General features: G+C 45.9%; 1 protein-coding gene across 12 annotated transcripts in view; it reads right to left on the reverse strand.

The window, feature by feature from the left end:
- The window catches only part of VPS13D (vacuolar protein sorting 13 homolog D), a 118534-nt gene that overhangs the window by 20063 nt on the left and 73331 nt on the right, over positions 1–25140 (reverse strand). For 11 of the 12 annotated variants that reach the window (XM_081015942.1, XM_081015948.1, XM_081015943.1 and 8 more), the window contains 9 exons: positions 23986–24093; positions 22550–22699; positions 21838–21987; positions 20163–20259; positions 19331–19479; positions 16670–16804; positions 15552–15719; positions 2843–2975; positions 2203–2398 (listed from right to left, as the gene is read on the reverse strand). In XM_081015942.1, the coding sequence (XP_080872068.1) occupies positions 2203–2398; positions 2843–2975; positions 15552–15719; positions 16670–16804; positions 19331–19479; positions 20163–20259; positions 21838–21987; positions 22550–22699; positions 23986–24093 (1286 nt within the window). Of the gene's footprint in view, positions 1–2202; positions 2399–2842; positions 2976–15551; positions 15720–16669; positions 16805–19330; positions 19480–20162; positions 20260–21837; positions 21988–22549; positions 22700–23985; positions 24094–25140 lie in introns of those variants that run through there. The other variant, XM_081015940.1, reaches the window with a different exon arrangement.

A 25140-nucleotide genomic window follows, 5' to 3' on the forward strand; every position in this document is an offset into this window, starting at 1 on the left:
AAGGGCAGATATTTAAACATCCCCAGAAATGATAGACATTGCGGATGTTTTTTGTTTGCACCGGACACTGCAGAACATATTCTTTTCTACTGTCCATTGTACAACCAGCTACACAAACGTGTGTTATCTCCTTTTTTGGGTAGTCTAACATCACGGCACAATGAAAATATCAGAGTCTATCTGTCTGACATTAACTTGGAAATAACTGCAAGGATGGCTGAGTTTTTCATCAATAGTATCTCTTTCAGAGTTGCAAATGGCACTAAGAAACTCCAATGAAAATCCTCGTTATTACATATTTTTGCATGGCTATTTGTATATATATATTATATTTTAAAATTTTATATACAGATGTTTTATGATGACCTATATTTGCAATGCTTAATAAAGGTTTGGCAAAGTAGTAGCAGCAGCATTTTCTGCCGTTATGGATGGAATCTCTATGTCTACATACTTTTAGGTGCTGCTTTGCCCAAGGATGGAATCAAGACTAATGAAGGTGGCTTCCCTTGGTCTCTCATTCTGACGACTGCTTTGAAAGCATCACATGAATACTTGCATCTCAGGGCTGTTTCTTGCTGCTCAAAAGGCTCTGCAAACTGCATTTGTGTCTGTGTACATGTGTGGAAAAGGGGGAATGTCGGGGGGTGGAGGGAGTAGCAATTCCCCTGCTTTCCTCTTGTTCAAAATTTCCATGTGATTATAGGAGTTCCGGGAAAGCCATCGCAGCTCACAAATGCCAAAATGGCAATGGAGAGGGGGAACAGAGAGAGAGGTGGTTATCCCACACCAGAAGCAAATCTACAAGGACTAAGAAATACACATCCAAGAGGCTAACTGAAAGTGATTCATGCACTCTCATAGCAATTCAAAGGGAAAGAAATGGATTTTGTTCATTTCTCAAGATCTGGTAAGAGCCTTACATAAGTGACACTCGAATGAGAAATGGATTGTTCTGGGCTTTGGAGTGCAAGGGAGTATTTAGAGTTCAGCCAACAGAAGGAAAAGACATTTGCAACACAGCTTTTTTTTTTTTTTTTTTTTTTTTGCCTTTGGCTTGCACTGGGCTGGGTTGAAGCCGAGCAACAGGGAGAGCTTGGAGTATTAGCAAGACTTCAGCGGAGTGCAATTCTCCACCCAGTCTGGATGCAGAAGAAGGCACCCTCCAAACTCTCCACGCTAACTGATCTTTAGGAAAGCCTCTTGTATTTCCAAGTCCAACTGAAAGTATTCCTCCCTTTTGTTTTTTAGGGACATCACTGTATTTCTTAAATGGGTCACAAGGCGCTTTTAAAAACTGGGCAAAGTATAACACTGCACGTTCATCAGGCAAAAGGGACTGTGGCATGTGTCCCTGCCATAGGTGCCGGCTCCCTGGGGCCCTGGGTGCCCGAGCATCCACAAATTACAGCGCCAGGGCCTTGCACAATGCATGACACCTGCGGCCTTGGGCACCCACGGTCGCAGGGCCAAGCTGGCACTCCTGGTCCCTGCTGAGGGCCACTTGCCCAGATTTGCATCTTTAGAACAATTATTAAACTGCTACAGATTCTCAGAGGGCCTTTTACACGTGGCAGGAATAAGGGGACAAGAAAGAGCCCCAAGCCGATCCCTTCCCAAGCCGCCTACTGGCAAACCTACCATTCATTCCCTGCTTTCCCACACACACTATATGCAACTGCATGGGGAGGTGAGCAAGGAAACTCCATTTCACCTCTTTGCCTTTCTGAGAACACCGAGGACCACAGATCCATAACACACCCACTGTCTGTTTTAACCCATCGCCTTCTGTTTTCCTGAGCTGAGAAACACCTCTGCAACAGCAAAGGCAATGAACTTTTTCACCACCGTCCTCTTTGTAGGGAGAAAGTGAGGGGTGGGGAGGTGAAAAGAGAGACAGAGGCAGGCAGAATAAATGGGCTATTTCCCTTTAAACCTCTCATCTGCCTTTCAAAGCCACTAAACAGTTTGGGAGGGCAAGAGGGAGGAGAATGGCAAAAGGGTTTCAAGGGAAAGATATCATTTTCCTGTACTTTGTACAGAAGATCTTCTCCCGGAACTCATCTCTGGAAACCTGTTGCCAGGCCAAGCCAGGAAATGGGTTAGCTGCAAAATGCTTTGGATAATCCGCATGTGACTCTGCTTGGTACTGTCATCATTCCCCCCCACCCCACCCCACCAAAAAAGGGAGATTTAACTAACCTGGGGCCGGTAAGCGTGGCTGTATCTCTCACTGCTTGGGCTGTTTCAGAGGCAAAGTCTAGAGCACCAGCCACCGGTTTGGTCACAGTTCCGACGAGTCCTTTCCCAAGGCCGGATATAAAGCCACTGACCCCCCCTTCGGTTTTTACACCTTCTACCGTCGAGGTTATGACACTTGTCAATCCACCAATGATGCCTGTCGAAGACAATGAGCATGCTTAGTGGCACAAGTAGCTCTAGGATTCTAGGATAATGCTAAGAAATTCATGGCCGCTGTAAGATTGAACACACCGGGAAGGCATGGACATAAATTTCTTAAAAGTACAATTTGGACAGACCCTGTCTGGCTACGCTTGTAAAAACAATTGCTCTTCTAAAGCCTTTTATTCAAGGGAGCCCCAATATGCCCATTGCACAATCTTTTTTACGAACATACGATATAATTTGATAGCCATCTTCAAATATCTGGAGGGCTGCCACAGTGAAGATGGAATAAGCTTGTTTTCTCCTGCTCCAGAGGGTAGGAAAAAAAGATTCCAGCTAAACATAAGGAAGAACTGACAGTAAGAACTGTCCATCAGTGGAATCCTGTATTGCGGGGGTGGGGGGTGTACCTTATAATTCTATGTTTGTATATTACCATGAGCCAGTCCGTGAATGCCAGCTACGAGATGCTCCCCACTTGTTGCAGCGTGGTATCGAATGTACTCTCGTTCTGTTTGATGCCGGTTATCCATTGTCTTCCCCAACCCATCGGACAAAGTTCCAGTGAACTGTTAAAGACAACAAACACACAAACATGGAACTTTCATTAACGCTGAATGCGTGACTCGTAGTGACATTGCTGGGCTTCAGAACTGGTTGGTTCATAAGTTAAATCTAGTAGGTTCATAGTTCCTGAATTACGAAGAACTTTCTGATGGCAAGAGTTGTTCAACAATGGAACCAACTTGGAAGGTGGTAGACTTTCTTCCCTTGGAGGCTTTTAAACAGAGGTTGGATGGCCATCTGTCAGGGATCCTTTGGTTGTGATTCCTGCACTGCAGGGGATTGGATCCTTGGGATCCCCTCCAACTCTACAATTCTATGAATGCATAACAAACCCAGACTTCAATCCACCAGACTTTATTAGCTTTGTAATTTAATTTTTTGAGGCCACACCATTGTAGCCACCGTTTCCCAGACTCCAGGCTTATCTGACAGTGTTACGGGCTCAGAGAAGACCTGCATTGGGCATTGCCACAAGAATGAATGGCTGCATTGAGGGCTTTTAGGGACCATGGCTTCCTCTGCAGGACTATACCCCTGTCCCGATGCAGCCTAATGAGTGGGAAATGAGGAACAGCTTTTGGGAGGCCTTGCCACTCCTCTGTGATTCCACAATGACATTGTCGGGAGTTTGACGGGGGTGAAACTTCAGAACGTGCTTGCGCAATCCCCCCCCCCCCCACTTTTGGTTTATTCTAAAAATAGGTTGGTTGGTTTGTTTTTGTGCTGAAGTCTACACTACACAGCTATCAGTATCATCTGAATTTGCTATGAGAGGAAGTGTTTTGGGTTACTATGTTGCAATCTGCTTTTCAGATTTATTTCAGAGAACTGCAATAAAGTACATAAATATTTCTAAACAACTAAATAAAACAGCACTCTCTCCAGCCACTCCACCAATTCTTTTTCAAATGACACATGCCCAGTTTCCACCTCATCTGCCTGATTAACCCTGGGAACTCCCAGAGTTTGTTTCATGATGCATGCAAGAAGCAGTTCTCAGCAAAGCCGTCCTTTGTTTGGTTAAGTCTGGAGTGGAGCCGCTCGGAAGCAACACACTGAGGTGCCACGCAAATGTATATGTAGCCATAGCTAAGCCTACAGAGTTAAGAGCTGGGAGAAGATGGCTAGCCCCTTAGGTAAAGGTAAAGGGACCCCCAACCATTAGGTCCAGTCGTGACCGACTCTGGGGTTGCGGCGCTCATCTCGCTTTATTGGCCGAGGGAGCCAGCGTACAGCTTCCGGGTCATGTGGCCAGCATGACTAAGACGCTTCTGGCGAACCAGAGCAGCGCACAGAAATGCCATTTACCTTCCCGCTGGAGCGGTACCTATTTATCTACTTGCACTCTGACGTGCTTTCGAACTGCTAGGTTGGCAGGAGCAGGGACCGAGGAACGGGAGCTCACCCCGTCGCGGGGATTCGAACCGCTGACCTTCTGATCGGCAAGTTCTAGGCTCTGTGGTTTAACCACAGCGCCACCCCTTGGCTAGCCCCTTACAAAAAGGTAAAAACAAATGCAAAGTTAACAATAGCAACACAAGGTTCTCAATCTGCACTGCTGCTCTCAGAGATACCAAGCAATTCTGTGATGGGTTCTAAAGCAGGTACAATGCCCAGGCAGAAGGGTATTAACTAACACAGGAAACTGCCAGATCATTGGTCAATCTAGCTCAACACTGTTGACCCTGCACTGACTGGCAGCGGCTCACCAGGATTTCAGGCAGGGTTTTCTCCCAGCCCCACCTGGCGATGCCACTGGGCACTGCACCTGGGACCATCTGCAGGCAAATCAGATGCTCTGCCACTAAGCTACAACCCTTCTCCGAAAACATGCATTGCCAGCCCTGTACTTTTGGACTGCAAGGTCGCAAGGTCAGGTTAATGTTTAAGGCATTTCTGTGCAGCTGAAACAGCACAGCAGGTTCTTCTTTTTCATTTTTTTTAAAAAACCTCTGCAAACACCCATTTCTATTCTGCGCCGTCATTTCTCAACATTTTTTTTAAAAGAAGGCTCCTGATGGTTATTCACGTCTGAACAGCAATAGACAGAAACTAAATATATGTCAAATACAGTGTTAGAAACTGAGATATGAAAGCTAGGAGTTAAACGGCACCTTAAACCTAGGTTATGGGTGCAACAATAAAATGTCTAGGCGTGCTTTTTTTATAACAAGAATACAAAGCTGAAAATGAATGAACTGCAGCTAAAATATAAAATAATCTGCAGTTTTAATCTGAAATCTTAGGCACAGTACTGCACCCAGAGCTCAGGAACTGCTCACGCTAATGAAATTCTCTGTCGCAAAATGCGCCTAGAACACAGGGATTTTCGAACACTGATCAAATATATACACAGAAAAGCAGCAGTAACACAGTGGCACATTGGTAAGGAACCTCTGACCTGTTGGGTCTAATTAAGCCCGGCAAGGGTCCTAATTTACCCTGTTAACCCATGTTCCCCCATCCAGAGCCACAACCTCCCGCTCCACATCAGACGCTGTATATGATGCGGTGGCAAAGGAACAATCGTGAGCCTTAAAATGGTCTCCCGGTTGTTCCATGGCAAGAAGGTGAGCATTAGATTCGAATAAACACAGTAGTTCCATTCGCAGAGCTTGAAGTCTGTGCCAGACTTGCTTTGCTGCAGCACTTCAACTCAAGTCACACTGCAAAGGGAAGAAAAGGATCACCTGATGGCATGGAAACGTCAGCTGACTGATAGGTGTGTGGCCCCAACCACCTGTCAAAGTGGCCTGCTCAGGGTGAAGGCATTCAGGATCCAGCCCTCCTGCTGGATCGCATTTCCCATCTCGGTAGCAAAAGAACACTCAAAACAGCACAGAAAATCAATTAAACATTCAAGATCCTGGATGAAACAGGAAGATCTCTGCATGGTGCCTCATCTACTCAGTGTTACCCTGTGGCCTAGTAGTCCAAGGGGAGAGCATTCCAATGTTGGGCTGCCACCACAAAAAAGACCCTGTTAATCATTTAAAAATGAATGCATGTAAATTAACATATATGAAATGTTGGATAAAGGCAATACAGCATCTTCCTGCAGACATAGCTAGATATTTTCTTGGGAAACTTAAAACATTCCCTATCTGACTTGAAATGCACACACTGAAAAACCTAGCTCTGAAAAATAAAAGAAAAAATGAAATAAACATGGAATGGCTTTCTAGTTAAGTCTACATCGCCTGTCTCAATGTCCATCCAAAGCAAATCATGATCTGTGGTTTGTGCCTCACTGTCTCACTCACAGGGTTATCAAATTTACCAGGACATTTATTTTAATAAATATAAAGACAGGAATTTGGTGCAATGTTGCATTACAAGACAAGTTTAACACCAGAATCCTTGCAGTGCCTTCCTGGGAACAGAAGCCACGTAGTACAAAACGGCAAAGATGCTGCCACTCAGTGAAAAGCAGACATACGATAGACATGTGTCGCTTCTACAAAAAGCCTGACATTTTTACTGCCCCTCCCCACTCAAAAAATAAAAATAAAAAAAATAAATGGCAAGAGAAGTCTGCTTCATAGCACTTGCCCTCACCCTCAGGATACTTGAAACAGTCTCAGACTGGCGTATTGTGGGCATGGGCTGGCAAGCCAGGAACATGCATCTCAAGGCGGAATAAGCACACACAAATCTCAACATACTAACAATTCTCAGACCGGTAGGGTGTTGGTGATGCATTGATTCTGGCAGAATTTGCTATTCTTTTTTTTTTTCTTTTTTAAAGAGAGGCTCAAATTCAGGGGTTGTACATGGCCCAAACCCAGAAGCCGCCAGAAAGGTGGCAGCAAATTTTCCTTCCACCAAGCCGGACGGCATCCTCTTTACCCCCAATTTATGTCACGGAGCCCAAGCGAAAGGCCCTTAAATTAGCTCGCATCTCCTCGTTAACCCGGCCTCGTAATGAATTCTGACAATAGCATGTTGCTGGGTAATCCGCAAAGACGTCTAATGAGTTGTCTATAGGGATGCCCGGCCAGTCGAGAGGACCTGCCGGGGAGGGCCCAGTTCTTCTCCACCTCTACAGATGCCCAATGTGGGAAGGGGGCTGTCACCCCCCTGCCCTCCGCCGCCCCCCCAGCCCCAGGACCCCCTGTGAGCCTGCCCAGCAGGTGCCTACGGGGAATAGTTTTGTGTTACAGGCCTGAATGAGTGATCCCTGCAGGAGCTGCCGGCTGTTTTCACATACACAGAAGGCAGTCAAAAGTCCACAGAATGAACTTGGAATGACCCCAACTGGAGAGTCACTGGCGGGTTCACCGAGAGGGCAATCTACACTTTATTAAGCAACCAATACTCTTTTTAACAGATCACTTTTGCGGAAAAGAGGCGTAAAGTCCCACCGCAGCCACCCCACCCCCCACTTTGCTGCAAAAGAGGCACATGCACACCTACTTCTCCAAAGCACCTTCTCCTAAGCTTAGAAACTTCCTTCCTCGCCCGCCACCCCATGAGAATATAGCATGCTTTTATTCTGCTAACACAGAAAATCCAAACAAGGCAATCTGGTTTTCAGAAAGGGCAGCAGGGGCAGATTTTCGCTTATCCTTCTGTGCTTTGTTTCCTTTGATCCCCTTTCTCCCAAAGTGTGAGGACGTCGCCTTGGGAAGGTGAAAGAAAGGTTTCCCAATCTCTCTCCACACACCCCTCCCCAGAATGTATCTCAGCTGGGCAAGGAGGCAAAACAGGACAATCTACATTCAAACTCAGCACATCTACTCCTCCTGGGGGAATCCGTGGGGCTGCCTGGCAAGTTTAGCTGTTGTTTCATAAGCTATACATGACAGGTGGCCATCCAACCTCTGCTTAAAAACCTGCCAGGAAGGAGAGTCCATCAGCACTACTGGGAGTCCGTTCCAATGTCAAAAGTTGTTCCTGATGTTTAGCCAGAAACTCCTTTCTTGTAACTTGAACCCCCCTTCGTGTAATAATAACCTTTAATGCTAGATATGGCCATACTTCAACTGCTTGGTTTTCTGTATTCTGCATAATCCAATTTTGTTGCCTATTACTTATTTAGTTTATATACCGCCCTATGCCCGCAGGTCAGAGTCCGGATCGCAGAATGTTGTTGTTGTTATATATAGGAGTTGGGCCACATACCTCCTTTGTTATAAGACACATTTTCCCTTGAGATGATGGCTAATGGCCAAGGATCTGCTCAGAGCTCTAACTCCCTGTAGGATTGCAGCACATTTACAAAAGGAGAAGGAATGGGTCAAGAGAACAGCTCTCTCCTTCATTTCTATGTGAGTGTCTTTTAGGGGTGAAGATGGTAAAAGAGGAGGACCCCTTTTCCAGAAAGCAGCCGGGCAGCTCAGTACTTTGTTTTCCCTGCCTCCCGACTGTCTGCTCATTTGGCTTAAGAAAAACTGTAACACGAGGAGCACTGCTGCCTTCATTAATTTGTGCAAGACTTGAGCTATTGTTCTGTAGTTAAGAGGATCCGAAGTGCAGAAGTGCAAGAACTCACAAGGAGCAGACATGAGAGCTAGTCCCCTTCTCAGGTAGGTCATTTTAACATGTGCAAAGATACGCCTGGCCTGGCAACTACTCTAAGAGTCAGGTGAGCAATGCAAATCTACTGAACTCATTTCATTTTAACAAACAAGATCGCAAGCAAGGTTTTAAAATCCGAAAGCTGCCTCGTAAGCTATTATTTGCCCCGCGTTTGCAGAGTATGATATTACCTGACTATATTAAAAGGGTTGGAGGGGTTGGGGGAGGTAGTCTGCCAAAGACTGGCCAGTCTGTTTCTGAATGCTGACTTAGGGACAGTGCGTCCAGATCAAGCCGTTCCCTTGCCAGGGTTCAAAGTAATCATTCATGCAAATTTACACAGGAGGAGGGGAAACGGGGCGGATGGTTTCCCCCTAAATGCACAATGTGTATTATGTAATGTGTACTACCTCGCAGCTCAACACACATACATAATTGCCTTCAGCAATCAAGGCTGAATTCAGCTCGAAACAAGAACTGCACCTTCTGTTCAGCCCTGACAGAAGTCACAAATAAAAGGATTCTTTTGCTTGTTGAACACACTCATGGTGCTAAAACCAAAACAAGGGTTACACAGCAGCCTTCAAACTGAAACGCTAGTACAGGGATCAAGCTGTTGCTGCTTTAAAGAAAGAAATCGACATGAACAGCGACTTCCTGTTTATTCCTTGGTGTAGCACAAACTCTTTGTTCTTACCTTAAATGCTCTCCAAGACCTTGCCCAGCCTCTCTTGCCATCTCTCTGTCCTCACATACCGTGACATATGCCTGTCAATTACCTCTTGCTATTTTAGCACTGCCTGTCATAACCCTGGAGTCGGAATGCTCATCTGCAGGGGGTGAGAGTGAGGAGCAGAATGGGGGAAGGGGGAGCACGTAGGGCCAGCTCCAGAAGCGCTCTCGGGCGAATGTGCAGGGCAAGACCATTGCCATTCACTGACTCAGAAGACTTCCCCGGAGAAGACCCAGGAAGATCGGTGATCTGCACCTGCTGCTGCTGCTACTGGCACAGAAGGGCTCAGTTTCAGCTTGCCCCTTGCTAAACCAACTTCAAGCGCGGTGTTCCCCACAGTCTAAGCCTTGCACCTGAACCTTGCCTTGAATCTCTGTTGCTCCTTGCTTCGACACACAACGAAGCAAAACACTGCCCGCTCCATCATCCCGCCTGCTCCTTAAGACTCCACTCTTTCTCCTTTACTGTCTCTTAAGTCTGGGAAATCTCTCCCCACACCCAGAAGATCACAATCATACAATCTCTCCCTCGACCCCTGCCCAAAGAGACCTTTTCTGTGCCAACCACCCAGTCTCCTGCCCCCTACTGCGGTTCACACCAGCCTTTGCCAACCTGCTGCCCTCCAAATGCTTCGGATTACAACTCACATCAGCTGGTATGAGCCAGCAGCCAGCGATGTTGGGAGTTGTAGTCCAAAGCATCAGGTACTACAGTGTCCTCCTGTCCTTCAGAAAGTACCAGGCAGATTGATAGCAAAGAGACCTACGTATGGTACCTTAAGCCAATGGACTACAAGTCCCGACTCCCACCATCCCTGATTGTTGGATATGCTGGTTGGGGCTGATGGGAATTGCAGTCCAACATTCATCTAAAGGGGATCCCATTGGCTACTGCTGTTCTAAAGATTAACAGCTTGATTATGGGATAAACTTTTGTGGGCTACAGTGGACTTAATGGATCTGATGAAGGAGCTGCTGGTCCACAACAGCTTATCCTGTAATAAAGTTGGTGGTTCTGTAAGATGGCAGAGTAATATGTGCCACCACCAATATTATCCTCACAACCCCCCTGCGGAATAATGACCTGCCCAATTTCCCCACTGAGCTTCAGGGCTATGTGGGGATAGGAAACTGGGTCTCCCCAGTCCCAACACCTCGATTAAGACATGTAAAAACTGACTATATAGCCTGGCTGAGCCCAATTAAACAAAACAAAAAAACCTTGCCAGAATCCCCTGGAATTTCCACAGCGAATATTTTGCAAAACAGCGGGTGTCACCACTCCCAATGTTGGAGGGAGGGCACGTCACAACATCAGCTCTGCCAGCTTTTAATCACTTTGTCATACTTCAGATGAAAATGTTTTCTTCCTGCCTTGCCTTTATGTTGGTCTTTAACTCCTTTCTAACTCAACCAAGAGGATGGTACCCGGGGGTGGGGGTGGGGGGAACGACAGCTGCAGCTGGTTCAGCAGAAATTGAAACTCCCAAAGAAAACATCAAATTTTAACATGAAAGCTGAGCTCTCATTGCGAGGTTTCTCTGTTGCTTATATTTATAGCTTTCAGAACCTTTAATTGCCCTAGTGCAGCAAGTAAACTTTGACTGCTCCTCCACTCACTTTAGTTTCTTGAAGTGTTACACTGTCCGATAGGTACCAAAGAGACTTCTCTATGCTCCAGAACAATTCGCTTTAATAAGAGTGGCAAGCCGATTTCTCCAGTCCAGTCCAGAACAAAACCCTTCAGTGGAGATATAGTTTATATACAGTGATACCTTGGGTTACAGACGCTTCAGGTTGCAGACTCTGCTAACCCAGAAATAGTATCTCGGGTTAAGAACTTTGCTTCAGGATGAGAACAGAAATTGCACAGCGGCAGCCCCCATTAGCTAAAGTGGTACCTCAGATTAAGAACAGTTTCAGGTTAAGAATGGACCTCCGGAACGAATTAAGTTCTTAACCAGAGGTACCACTGTATTTTGCTGTAATCTGTCATATTGTATTTACAGGAGATACTGAGATAAGAGAGATAAGACAAAGCTTACACATCCAAAAGATGCGCATACACACAACCCTCACTAGTTTAGAGAGAAATCTGTCTTGGAAGTTTCAACTAGAAAGAATTAACATGCCATTAACTTGTTAGCGGGACCATTAGGACAAACCACATCACGTGCCTTGGCAGAAAGGCAGTCTATACATGCAATAAACGACATTAAAAATAAACAAGTCAGAGACTGATTTTCACTCCCCGTGAAAATGGCTGCAGCAAATGCACTGACTCAGAAGTCACACCAAAGGATCTTTCCCTGCAGCAAGCTGGGGAAAGTGTCATTTCAAAAAGCCAAGCTTGATCTCTTGAGAGGTGTTGGGCTGACACACCAAAGCAGAAAGGAGCTTTCACTACATAGTGGGTCATCTTGTGAAAAGGGAAAGCAAACCAGTCACAGAGGGCATCAAGATCTGCCTTAATAAGTTGCTTAAGAACTGCATCCTATCATCCACCCCACACCACCTGTATCAAGGGCACCCAAGCCCCAAACAGCACCTACCAGTGCCTTCATAAAAGTAAATTTCTATATCTGAGATTATCATGAAAACGCAGACACTGCACTCCGTATTTTGTGTTTCTCTTCATTCCCGGTAACTTCAACTTATAAAGTAGTTGCTTTAGCTAGATAGGTGTATGTCTGGAGCTCTAGTTTTTTGTTTTTGATTAATATACAGTCGCATCTTGAATGCAATTCGTTCCAGAAGTCTGTTCGACTTCCAAAAACCAAGGTGCAGCTTCCGATTGGCTGCAGAGCTTTCTGCACTTGATCGAAAGCTGCGGAAGCTGCGTCGGACGTTTGGCTTCCAAAAAACATTCACAAACCAGAACACTCACTTCCGGGTTTGCGGCGTTTGGGAGCCAAAACGTACGAGTACCAAGGCGTTCGAGAACCACTCTGAACATGTAGGTTGTTGCATCCCCAACCTTTCAAACCTCTTCTCATCTCTTTTGAGAAGTTTTTTTGAGCTCAGTTCCTACTGAAATGAAGCTTCATGCCCATGCGCAGCTCCATAATTACATTTTCTGCCCTTGCCTGTTGTTCTCTGTTTATCTTTGACCATACTTTCCCTGCTGCAGACTCACACCCCCCACCCCAGTCTCCCTAAGCTTGCTGCCATCACCTTGCCCAACATTGTGCTTGTACTCTGTTTTAAAGCCCGTCTTCTGCAGGGATTCTTTGGGCACCCTGTTCCCACACTTGTATATTTACACACCAGTCATGGCAGCTTTTCTGTAATTTCCAGAATGGACTGCAAACATGGGACTCTTTAGCCGCCAGCAAATAATCCGCTGCGCCTCTAGTACTGGAAGCCATTTCCAACGCAGAGCCAGCCACCAGACCGTAATATTTCTGATGCAGAAAAACAACCTTTCAGGGGGAAAAACAACCCCTCTCCTTACGCTGGCAGACACTGCAATAAAACCGAGGCTTCGAGCTGAAGGACAGAATTGAATCACTAAAAGGAATTCATCTTGTTGCTTATAAAGTTGCACCACCAACTGTCGTCTCTAACCAAGAAGTCATTGAAGGGAGGAATAATTTTAGCTTTTGGTATTTGCAACCCTAAGGGAGAAAAAAGAAAAAACCCAAATGAAAGGGGGGGGGGGGAAGGATATTTGATGCAAATAGTTCAAACAGGACTGTTGGGTTTCTTTCTTTTTCTTTTTTAGCCGCCATGGCAGATGGAATGGAAATTCCCTCCGGTCCCTATATTTAGGATCAAAGCCCTTCTTAACACACAAAAACAGCCAGTCTCCAAGGGATCATGCCGCAGAGAATGGTCTGAAGTGAACTTCCATTAACCTGAGTTTCTGTGCCAACTTAAATACACAGAACCTCTCCACTTGAAAGAAGTCATTCACCCAGTACACGCTCTGAGATACATGGAAAACCCATTACTGGAATAATCAACAGTGATTAAACAGAAAATCTATACAATGGCAAAACCAGACACAGCTCATAAATAAGGCATTTTTGTGTGTGCGTGCGTGCAATTCTTGCAGGCACTTTTTATTTCTTTTAAAGGGGTCGTTAAAGTTCAGCCTCGTTAAGAAGTACGTGGATATGGAAGGTCTGCCATTATTTCCATCTTCTGAACTGCTTTTTAAGAAAGAAAGGGGAGGAAAAGGAACCAGGTAACCCAGGGGGCATAAGACACGTACAAATTTCCCTAGACGGGTTTTGGCTGCCTCAACCACCAACGACTCAGAACTGATGTAATGAATTGAAGGATGTGAAAATGTCTGGCTCCTCTGTGTCAGGTGGAAGGGTTTGCAGCGAGAGCAGACACCCTAATTAATCATACTCTGCCTGCAGACAGCGCACAAGAGCAGAACCAATGGCCACGATATTTACTGGTCTGGCTAGGTTCCCTTGTGGCGAGACTGGATTATTTCTTCTCAACACTCGAGCCGAGTTTTCAAAAATTCCTTTGCGAGATGCAAAAGCACACAGCACTCAATGTAGATTGGAACGAATAATCCGAAACAGGCATGCGCGAGATGGATTCTGAAGGGGCTTCGCTGCTTAGGGAAGAAAAATGCATAAATCTCAGCAGGGGGAAAAAAGCCCACGCTGAAAACGTTGCCTCAATTGTGCTGAGGCTGTAAAAACAGGAGAACACAATGTCTAACACAATGTCTAACACAATGTCTAAATGAGGACCTGAAAAATAGAGCATGCATCACTAAGCCATGAAATCATGGCTGATTGTATTTGAACTTTGTCCTGTAATGTTTTCATTGTTGTTTTTAGAAGTTGTTGTTTCAATGCAAACTGCCCTAGAATCAAATGATGTAGGGTTGTATACAAATGTCTAAAATAGATATACTGTGCACACATCGTTCTGCCTGTTTTGGGATCTGACAATCCTTCTGCCCAGGACAGAACTCATTTGACAGCATGAGGAACTGTAAGGGAGGCAAAGATAAAACCGTGGAGAAGTCAAACTGCAAATAAAACACAGCCAAAGTTTGCAAAAACCACAAAAAAGCAAATACAAATAAAATAATCACAAATAAAATCAATTAAACATTAAAAACCAATATATGCAACTCAACTACGAATTCTATCCAACGCTAGTGTCTGCTCAGAGTAAACACACTGAAATTAACGGATCTAAATTAGTTAAATCAATTCATTTCAACGGGTCTAACTAGGACTAATGTTAAATATAGTGCAATGGATTGCATCCAAAGTTGGTCATAATCAGGGCAGGCCCATTAATTTTAATGGGTCTACTCTTGAGTAGAATCTGGGCAGGGCTTGCTGAAATAAAAACTTTTCCGTATGTGTTTGAAGTAATATTGAGTGGTGTCAATAGGCAGGGAGTTCCAAAGGATGAAAGCTCTTATTATATAGGAAGGGTTTAAATGGCAACAGTCCATCAGTATGGAACAGAAGGGGGAAACAAAGACATGCCCTATGATCTGTCACGATATTGGCTGATGATTTTATCTATGTTAAAATGGTCTGTTTTCCCACTGGTTCAAGTCAGCCATCTTGCCAACCCATGTTTTGGGACAATCACACCTGGTAACAAAAATAACTGTGCTTTCAAGCAGTGTTGTTTGAGAATACCTGGAGAGAAACAGGTAGGGGAAGGTTGCTCTGAGGCAGGGGTCGGCAAATTGTTTTTAGCTGTGGGCCAGTCCACTGTCCCTCATACCTTGTGGTGGGCCGGAGAAGCGGCACTGGGGGGGAGGGGGAGGAGCTGGAAGAAGAGGCGAGGGGGACAAGTAGTCTTCCACCCCACTCCCACCCCAGCCGCTGCGCTTACCTTCCCTGGGGCTGCCGCCACCACCACCATCACTACCGCCGCCACTGCTTCTCGTGGGTAGGCAGAGCAAGCTTGTCTGCTCCGTTCTCTGGCTCACAGGAGTACCAGGGCAGTGGCGGCGGAGGGAAGATGATTGGTGTGAAAGGGCTGGCTCCGGAGAGGGGCTGCTTAAAATGGCGCTCAGCCAGCTCAGCCCAGCCCCCTTCCTCCTCTAGGCAGGGCAGGGAGAAGCCAGGAGGAGGGAGGGAGGAGGCGCTGCCACAGTGTGTGTGCAGGAGAGGGGGGGAAATGGAATGGCGCAGGGGGAAAAAGGCGCAGCCCGGATGAACAGAATCCCCACACTGATCCACGGACAGTCTGCAGGCCGGATCCTGAAGGCAATTGGGCCTGATCCGGCCTGTGTACCTTAGTTTGCCGACCTCTGCTCTGAGGCATCAGCAGTTGCTAGAGCTGCAGGAGGAACAAACGGGCCTCCTTATCCTTCGTATCCCTACCTTTGCAGCAGAGTTTGACACACCGTGGGCAACGTTTCGTATAAGGCCGCCGACGTTTCCATATTTTATCAGCCCGGTAACGCCTTCCGAAACATCGTTCAGGAGACCCATCGGGTTGCCAAGGAAGTCCACAGAGCTCAGGATCCTTGCCGCTTGGCTGAGCAGCTCCTGGAAAGGGCATCAGAAATGTCACTGGAAACAGAGCCCACGGCAAGTCATCATGTTTGGTAAAGGGGGCTCTTTTGCATAAGGAGGGGCGACCATAAAGGGGGGGGGAGGAAATAAGACCCTTTCCCCTCCTCTCTTCTGTATCTGAATCACAGAGCTGGAGAAGACCAAAATGCAGCCTTCTGATCTCACCATAGGTGCTAAAACAGCAGTCAGAGTGAAGGAGCTGGAGACACCCCAATGTTCCATGTCTTACCCTATCAAAACCCTCAAGGGGGGATAATATGTGAGTCAGTAAGTTGCTTTGTAACTTGGGCTACAGACAGTATGGGAGAACACCCAGCAAAGGAAAGGGGGAGAAAGAGGGGGACAGAAAGAAAGGGAGGGAGGGGTGGCCACACCCATTTCCCCCACTCTGATTACAAAACAGAGGTGGGCAACCTGTGGTCCTTAAACTAATTTCATGAGGCTGTTGCCACCTAACTAGTTCACACCCCTGGCAGGAACAATATACTCTTCTCCCTGCAGTCTGTGGGCAGGGACCAAGAGAAGCAAAGAAAAGTGTGGTCCCACCCATTTTTTATTCTGGCCGTGGCCACCACTGGCAAGCACAGGGGGTAGTTTAATAAGATGCCCGTGCAATCTACTCTAAATTGGATCAATCACACGAGCGGTTGGTGTTCAGATAGGGGAGCACACACAGATTGTCCCCAAAAGAGAACACGGGCACTTAACAGACAAAAGGCTGCCCACCCTTGCTATAAACCTATCAGAACATCTGCGCTATCACTGTCATCAAACGCTAGCAGCCCTCAAGTCTGCTCAGACTGGGGCTTTGGTGAACCTGAGTGGGGAAGGAAGGTTCCTATGTTTGCAATGCAGCAGGGACTACCTAGCAGGAAGGCCTGGCTCCGTGTGGCCCTGCGCCGTCTAGTGCAAACTTAACTCACTTCTTGGAAGTGCTTCAGGATATCGTTAATGATGAACTCTTTCGTCTCGTAGGGATGGACTCTGGTGAAGGGGTCCAGGTTGATCACAGCATCTTCAAACCTAACCAGAGGGAAGCCCAGGGTGCTTTTCAATGCCTAAAGCAAACAGAGTAACTAGATTAGCATCTTAACACTTTAAAGCAACAGCAACGAAAATCAATAGGATGAACAATTCAAAGGGAGAAAAACGTAACTGTGATTGAGTGAAGTACAATATTGCTTACATCTTCTCCATCTTCAACATTAAGAAATCAAGATGGGTCAGAATTTACATCAAAATGAAATCAGATCAAAAGTTATCATCACACATCAACAACAATAAAAGGGACAGCCTAAAACATATCTAGACCAGGCAAAAGGAGAAACCGTCAGGGGGGAGACAACTGCCCTCTCCATGATGTATGAGCCATTGGAGGTTTGTGTAATATGCTGTTGTTGGTTATAGGAGAAACCCATACTATATCTCCTTTGGCCAAACCTTGGACAACTCTGCGGTGGTAAATCAGATGTTCTGACAATTCAATTTGCCATACCCTCTCTTGCCATCCGCTATAGGGAGGGCCAACAGAACATCTCCAGTGAGATATGACCTCAAGGCTACCAATCCTTTAAATTCCGTATCCTGGCATTTCTCAGCTAAACCTGGCAGCTTTGCTTATGGATTACTGCAAGAGGCGCCTTGTGTTAAAAGTGCATGACTCGGCACATGCTTCTTCTCATCTTCTTTTCCTACCTCCCAATCATGTTGGGGTTGAACTTACGAAAAATGAGAGAGAATACAAGAATGGACAGAGCTTTAGCATTCGAAGCCCAGGTGGAGGCTGCCTTTTCTCTGCTGCTCCACTTGTTAAAAATAAAAAAAGACATCTGAAAGGACATCTTGAAAATCTCATTCCGTTTTCCTTCCCTGAGCTTTTTCGCTTTCAGTCTGCACAATGAAAGGCAGCTTCCTTGAGTGGCAACCAGCTACTTCCCCGTTCCTAAATCCACTCCCGTCGTATTTCCTGAGAGGGACAGACAGCAGCAGCCACTAAAGCTGTGGGCTTCTCTGGACTGTGAGGACAGCAAACAGAATAACCCTGCCATTGCTTTCCAAAGAGTCCCCAGCACCGTGCAGTTTAATGCTCCCTGTGTTTTTGTTTGCACTGCCTGCCCCAGACTTGAGCTCAGAATGAATGCCACAATATCTGTGGCTTTTTATTTTTTTATTATTTTTTGGTTAATTAAGTGGAGGCTCCTTGTCAACTGGAGGCTAAAAATAGGTGTGTTGACTTAGAACAGTCTTTTTCAAACTGTGTTCCCAGGAACTCCAGGTTCCCTGGAACCTTATCAGGAGCTCTTCAACAAAGAAGTGCAGGAACGAAAGCAAGAGAAAGGCAGCTTGCTCCCCAGTGCAGCTCTCCCCACCCAACACAAAGCAAAGCTGCAAGAGAGCATGCTGTGGCCCACTCTGCTCCCACAGGGTGATGGCCAGATCTGGTAGGTCCAGAAAGAATTGCTAAGAATTGCAGGTTGCGAGGGCTGCTATTGCACCCAGGCCCCTAGTGCTGGCTTCCCATGGGCATCTGGTTGGCCACTGTGAGAACAATAAGCTAGATGGGTCTTTGGGCCTCATCCTGCATTGCTTTTCATAAGGTCTGAAAACTAGAGTGTTTTTCCAACACGGAAATGGATCCCCAAATATCAAAGGCCAATATGAGACACAGAATGTGTTGCCTGGCCCAGACTTCAAACTCCCCACACTAGATAGCGTATGTTGTACAGTGGTACCTTGGGTTAAGAACTTAATTCGTTCTGCAGGTCCGTTCTTAACCTGAAACTGTTCTTAATCTGAGGTACCACTTCAGCTAATGGGGCCTCCAGCTGCCACCGCGCGATTTCTGTTCTCATCCTGAAGCAAAGTTCTTAACCTGAGGTACTATTTCTGGGTTAGCGGAGTCTATAACCTGAAGCATCTATAAGCTGAAGCGCCTGTAACCCAAGGTACCACTGTATATAATTTCATAGAAGTTATACAGTTCCTACTAGAGCATTTTCCCATGAATGCTCCCTCCTTTAAGCCAGAGATAGCGGGTGGGTGTGGGGCACGAAGAGCCCGCGGTTCTCCAGTTGTTGTTGGAGATGGCTGGGGCTGGATGTGGAATCCCACATCACTATCTGGACATACTGTAGGTTCTCCCATTCATTTTAAGCTGTACTCAGTTTGGTTTCAAATGACCAATAAAAAAAGCAAAGTATCTGCCGATGATCTTCCAACAGGCTTCCTTTTCAGGATATACTTCAGGTTCAAGTCTTAACACTGTCACACACATTCAGAACGTGAATATCCTAGAGGCTGCCCAAACATTCGTCAAGCCAGACAACTGGCAAGACAATCCTCAGTTGTTAAGGGGGGGAGGGGGGAAGAGGCGTGCATTTTACTACCCAATTCTCCCTGGATTCTGCGCTTTCAGCAGATATTATTTCACAGCCTTCGGTACTAGAAATTTGGCTTTCTAAATACAAGGAGATTCTCAGGAAGACTGCAGATCTCCTGCAGACCACTGCTTATCTATCACCCAGCAAGAATTTATTATGCAATGCAGCAGATCACTCTGGAAGGATGGACCCATGAAGCCTTACCTTGAGATCCAAGGGGAGCTTGCTGGAAGTGAAGACACTCAGCTTTATCTGCGGCACACTGATCTTGAGGTTTTCAAAGTAATATCGCTTCCGCGCTCCACCTTGATCAACCGGCTTTTCATGAAGGTTTTCATCGTAACTTTCAACTTCTGTGTTTCAACAACACGACACAGGCATTATTACTACAGTACCTGGGGCATCTAATTTGCTACCATTATAATGAATGAGGACAACTAAAGTAATAATGGCATAAATCCAGGGAGCTTACAAGTTAACAGTTTCTGCAACCAACAGTTTCTGCAAAAACAACTGTGAGTTGCCCCCAGGGTTAGTCCTACTCAGAGCAGACCCAAATAAATTAATGGAAGTGACTACCTGAGGTCTATTCATTTCAAGGGGTCTACTCTGACTAGGACTTAGTTGGATGCAACCTTATGGATCCCAACCCAGCTTACTGCTGTGGTTTTTTGGTACTCCCACTAATCACCTCCTACTCCAAATCAGATCATCTTTAAATAATATATATTAAAATGTGTGTTGTTGTTTTTTAATGCCCCTTTTCAGGACTGCACTGCAAAATATTCCAATATTTTGTACGGAATATTTCCAATACAGTCAAGAAAACATTATTTAAGGCCCCTGCAAGGCATTTTTTCAAAAAAGCAAAAGCAGGCTGAAACCAACACAGAGACATATTGGGGATGGATGAGAAGTATTATGCCAAAATGTTTTCAGCTCAGGCTTTCCAGCTTAATGTAGAAAAATTTCCAAGCATTTTTCATTTCCTTTATTTACAGACTCCACAGGTGTGACTGCGGACCTGACAACGTACCTGATTCTGACTGATCACAGCCAAAGAAACTCAGAAGTTTCAGGAGCAGCTTCTCCTCGATTTGGACTGTGAACTTGCCAGCTGTGATCATCAGATGCTGGAACGAGAGGGAGGTGTGTTCTTTTCTATCACGCTATGCACACAACTCCTTATGAAAGCAAACACAGATCACACGAGGAGTTTGCAATCTAAATAAATGCGCTCACAAAAAGACCCGTGACACAAAAACCGTATTTTAAACTCTGCATTCTGAATTTCAGCCTTACAGGGCTTCCACTCGGTAACACATGGATTCAGAATTAATACACGCCCAGAAGGAAGCCTGAGGATTTGAACAAGGTACATACGCCAGGAGGCTGACGGAAGGTTAACACATAATACAGATGTTAACCAAAACATTAAACGGGTTCACATTGCATGAAGTCAACTTTTCGGATCTTCAAATAGGTACAAGAAAAAGATAAAATGAAATGTTGGAAGCACTACAGGGTCAACTTGAACCTTAGGGATGTGGTCCCCAACATAGTGCCCACCAATCTGTTTTACTTTTATCTCCCAACTTTGAGGAAGTTCCCTCTTTTGAGATGTGTGCACACACGTGCTGTCTGCTTTCTTTGGTCTGCATTTTATTTGTTCTGTATGTGTGTCTCTTTGGGCATTTTGCCTAGTTTCCTTGTGGGGAGTGCGGGGAAGGCTTCTGAAGATCAGCAGGTCTTCTGTGAAATCGATATTTGGTGGTACCTACAAAATATCCTTAGATTTCCAAATACAGCTGTGGACACCCTACCCACCCCCAAAGCTGAGATATCCCTTTGGTAGGGTATTCAGCATAGAACAAATACAACCAAACACCATAAGTGACTTACTCAAGGTCCCCCAATGAGATTCGTGGCTGTGTAGGGATTTGAACTCTGGTCTCCATGGTCCTAGACTGACCACACATGTGTTCAAAAAATTTTTTGTACATCTGTTTTGCTTTGTCTCCAATTCTGTCTACTAGAGGGAGCAAGACGGTGCAGACGGTGACAGCAGTCACGAAATTAAAAGACGCCTGCTCCTTGGGAGAAAGGCAATGGCAAACCTAGACAGGATCATTAAAAGCAGAGACATCACCTTACCAACAAAGGTCCGTGTAGTTAAAGCCATGGCTTTCCCAGTAGTGGTGTATGGAAGTGAGAGCTGGACCATAAAGAAGGCTGATCGCCAAAGAATTGATGCTTTTGAATTATGGTGCTGGAGGAGACTCTTGAGAGTCCCATGGACTGCAGGAAGATCAAACCTATCCATTCTTAAGGAAATCAGCCCTGAGTGCTCACTGGAAGGACAGATCGTGAAGCTGAGGCTCCAATACTTTGGCCACCTCATGAGAAGAGAAGACTCCCTGGAAAAGACCCTGCTGCTGGGAAAGATGGAGGGCACAAGGAGAAGGGGACAACAGAGGACGAGATGGTTGGAATGTGTTCTCGAAGCTACAAACAGGAGTCTGACCAAACTGCAGGAGGTAGTGGAAGATAGGAGTGCCTGGCGTGCTCTGGTCCATTGGGTCACGAAGAGTCAGACACGACTAAATGACTAAACAACGACAGAGGGAGCAATGCCTAGATAGGTACACAGATCCCCTTTCTTCCCAGTTCTGCAGTTCAATAGCCCAAACGATATCCGGTTGTTGGATTACCTTGTATATATCAGTTAAAGGGCTCTTACTGGGAAATTTCATGGCATTCAATTGTAGGGCGGGACCTGTCTCGGTTGCTTCATTTTCACCAGTTTTGGGGGTCAAGAAGAGCATGAAAGGCTGAGTGGTACGAAGGAGCTGGTTGTCCACCTAAACAAGGAGATGGGGGAGAAGCATCAAGATATCTCAAAGTTGCAAAATGAAAAACAGCTCCTGGTGAAAAACGGTACCCTGATGTTGAAATGGGAACACTTTTACACGTCCCAAAGAAGACCACAATTTACACCTGTGTTGCCTTAGTAGGCACACCATTATATCAGTCAACAGCCAAAATGACTCCAGCTACTTTACACCAGTTATTTCCCATTGGCCAACTTTAAAAGGTTATAGCATGTCATTTTCTAGCACTGCTAGAGAGAGTTTTGTCTGTTTGGGTGCACAAGTGCCACCTGCTGTTTGCACAGACACAATTCCGTATTTGGGACTGCTCGGCGAACCAGAACGTCCCGATCATTGATCTGATTCGAGGGCAAGCTTCCCAAGGGAACAGCGACTGCTCTTTATCAAGAGGAAGACAACCAGAGCCACCCCTGGCATGTTTATTTTTCCTTGCGTGTCATATTTGCATCTAGCTTATATACTTCCAGGACGAATTTCACTCCAAAGTCTTCTTTCTTTTTGTTCTTGTCTGAGAGTGGACCCATCCAGTTACCTGTATATCCTGTATACTCAGTTCAAGCACTTGACCCGTTGACAGCTGTGTGAAATGGACGTTAATGCCAGTGAAGCTCGCAAACACCAGCTCTTCTGGGGCCTTGTTAACTAAAGATAAACCTATTCCGCCTTCCAATTTCAACTGGACCTACAAACGGAGCAGAAGCAAAATGGGTTGAAAAGCATTCACACAAGCATTAAAACCACCAACGTTTCTATTTTTCAACTTGGGGGCTTCAGTTGGGGCCTTTTGCATTCAGAAACAGGGTTCACATCCCCGTGGAAGTAAAGACTGAGGACTTGTAATTAGAACAACCTAAATCGGATGTGGGGAACATCAGGGCTGGGGACAAAATGTGGCCCCTAAGCCACATTTGGCTTAGGGTGGCGCTGTGGGTTAAACCACTAAGCCTAGGACTTGCATCCCCGCGACGGGGTGAGCTCCCGTTGCTCAGTCCCTGCTCCTGCCAACCTAGCAGTTCGAAAGCATGTCAAAGTGCAAGTAGATAAATAGGTACCGCTCCAGCAGGAAGGTAAACAGCGTTTCTGTGCGCTGCTCTGGTTCGCCAGAAGCCACTTAGTCATGCTGGCCACATGACCCGGAAACTGTACGCCGGCTCCCTTGGCCAATAAAGCGAGATGAGCACCACAACCCCAGAGTCGGTCACGACTGGACCTAATGGTCATGAGTCCCTTTACCCTTTACCTAACTGGCCCTCAGGACTGTCCCACACACTCTCCCCAGGCCTCACCCCTCACCAGCCCTGCCTTTTGCCTGGTAAATGCCACAGAGAGATACAAGTTGGAACTTCTGCATGGTTGGCGCAGCCTTTCAAACGAAGCCGAGAGTCACATCCATCACAGTGCCTGCTATTGCCTGTGGCTCCCCAGAAGGCTGCCATGAGGAAATGTGGCCCTTGGGCTAAATAAGGTCCCCCACGGCTGATTTAAGGAGCCGTTACATTTCTGCATGAACCTCCTTGGCACAAAACACCCGTTTTGCTCCGGCTCTGCACTTTTGCAGTCCGGATTCTGTGATTCATCTGCAAGGGACTCCTGTGTGTTATGAAATGCAACCCCAGCTCTTTTGATTCCATAAACAGGAGTTCCTTGCTGGCTACAGCTTGATGTTTCAGAATTAAAACAGTGGAAGTTATCAGCAGTCGAATTTAGACTGTGAATGCTCCAAGACGGACTTTCTACATTTCACAATGGGAAGTCTCTCTCTCTCTCAGATCCAATCCTATCGGTCTCTGCACCAGGTCTGCAAAGCAGAATTTCTGAAGCAGAACGAAGTGCAGTGGCCAATGCCTAATTCAGATTTGAAAACGAGAAGAGTGAGTGAGTGGTCCTTGTTATGCAGCTTTGCCTGTTGAAAAAACAGCAGCAACAACAACAACCTCCCAACCCCAGACAGCAGCTTTCCTGACTCACTTCCAATTCTTGCTCTGTGTCAGGGTTCTTCAGCTTCCGCAGATCGTGTTCCAGCTCATCCTCTTCGTATGAGAAACGATCATTTCTGCGTTGGTTGAAGTCTGTTATCTAATACAGAATACACTATTAGGATTTTATTTCCCCTCTACAAGGCCAATGAAATCCACAGGCCTCAAAACAACACCCAGAAACAAAACCTGAAACCTGAAATAGAAAGTTTCAGTAAGAAATTGATGAATCGAAAAGAAACTGGCAGCAACAAAATATCTAATGCAACACTTTGTTCCTAGCTGGTTCTGTATGAACCGTTGCATCTTCAAAGGAGTCCTATATCCGTGTCTCCATCACTGGTGGTACATCTGGTGGGGACACAACACAAGGTCTTCTTGGAGGTGGTGCCCAAGCTATGGAACTCTCAGTGCCAAGTGGTCTGCCTGTTTCTCCCTCTCTTTGCCTTTAAGGCAACAGCAAGGAACCTGTGACCCACATGCCTCAGCAGAGCAGGTCTCCCCATTTGGCCTGTGAAGCTGGGGTTGCAGGCACTGCCAACAAGCAGAGTCTGCAAAGGCTGGTGCCTTTGTAGTTTGATTCCAAACCACATTTGAGGATGGTGGGTAGAAACAATTTCGCCTGATATAACTGGGTTGTCAGGTGGCCGACAGGTAGGCAGCCCTGCCCACCTGTAAAAATGGCCCAGGGAGAACTTAAGCATCATGCCCAAAGGCTTCTGTGCCACTATTTTAAATTGTCATTTTAAAACAAAGTAATTGCAGGATGCTTTTCAGCAGCAGGGGCCATTCTTTGATCATTTTTGTTAGCGGTTTCTAATTTATTAGCACCATTGCTATTTATTTCCTGGCTACTGGTTTTTTTTTTTGGGGGGGGGGTGGTAATTGTTTTGTTGATAATCGTCAGTCAGCTTTAGGGTCCCCTTTTTGGGTATGGAAAAGCACAATATAAACACTGTTATACTGAAAGATAGCATGGGTACTGAAAGATGCATTAGCTTAATTTGAAAAAGTTAAGTCACTGTGCCTACGTTTGAAGAAGTTTGACTGAGGGCATTCCCCCAGTGCCTTGTTTAGCAATGCTCAATATATATGAATGGATATATAAACAGTGGGCCTTGGGTGCAGAGATGTTTCAGCATTTTCT

The sequence above is a fragment of the Podarcis pityusensis genome (assembly GCF_964106645.2).
Source record: "Podarcis pityusensis genome assembly, chromosome: 8".
Taxonomy (NCBI): Eukaryota; Metazoa; Chordata; class Lepidosauria; order Squamata; family Lacertidae; genus Podarcis; species Podarcis pityusensis.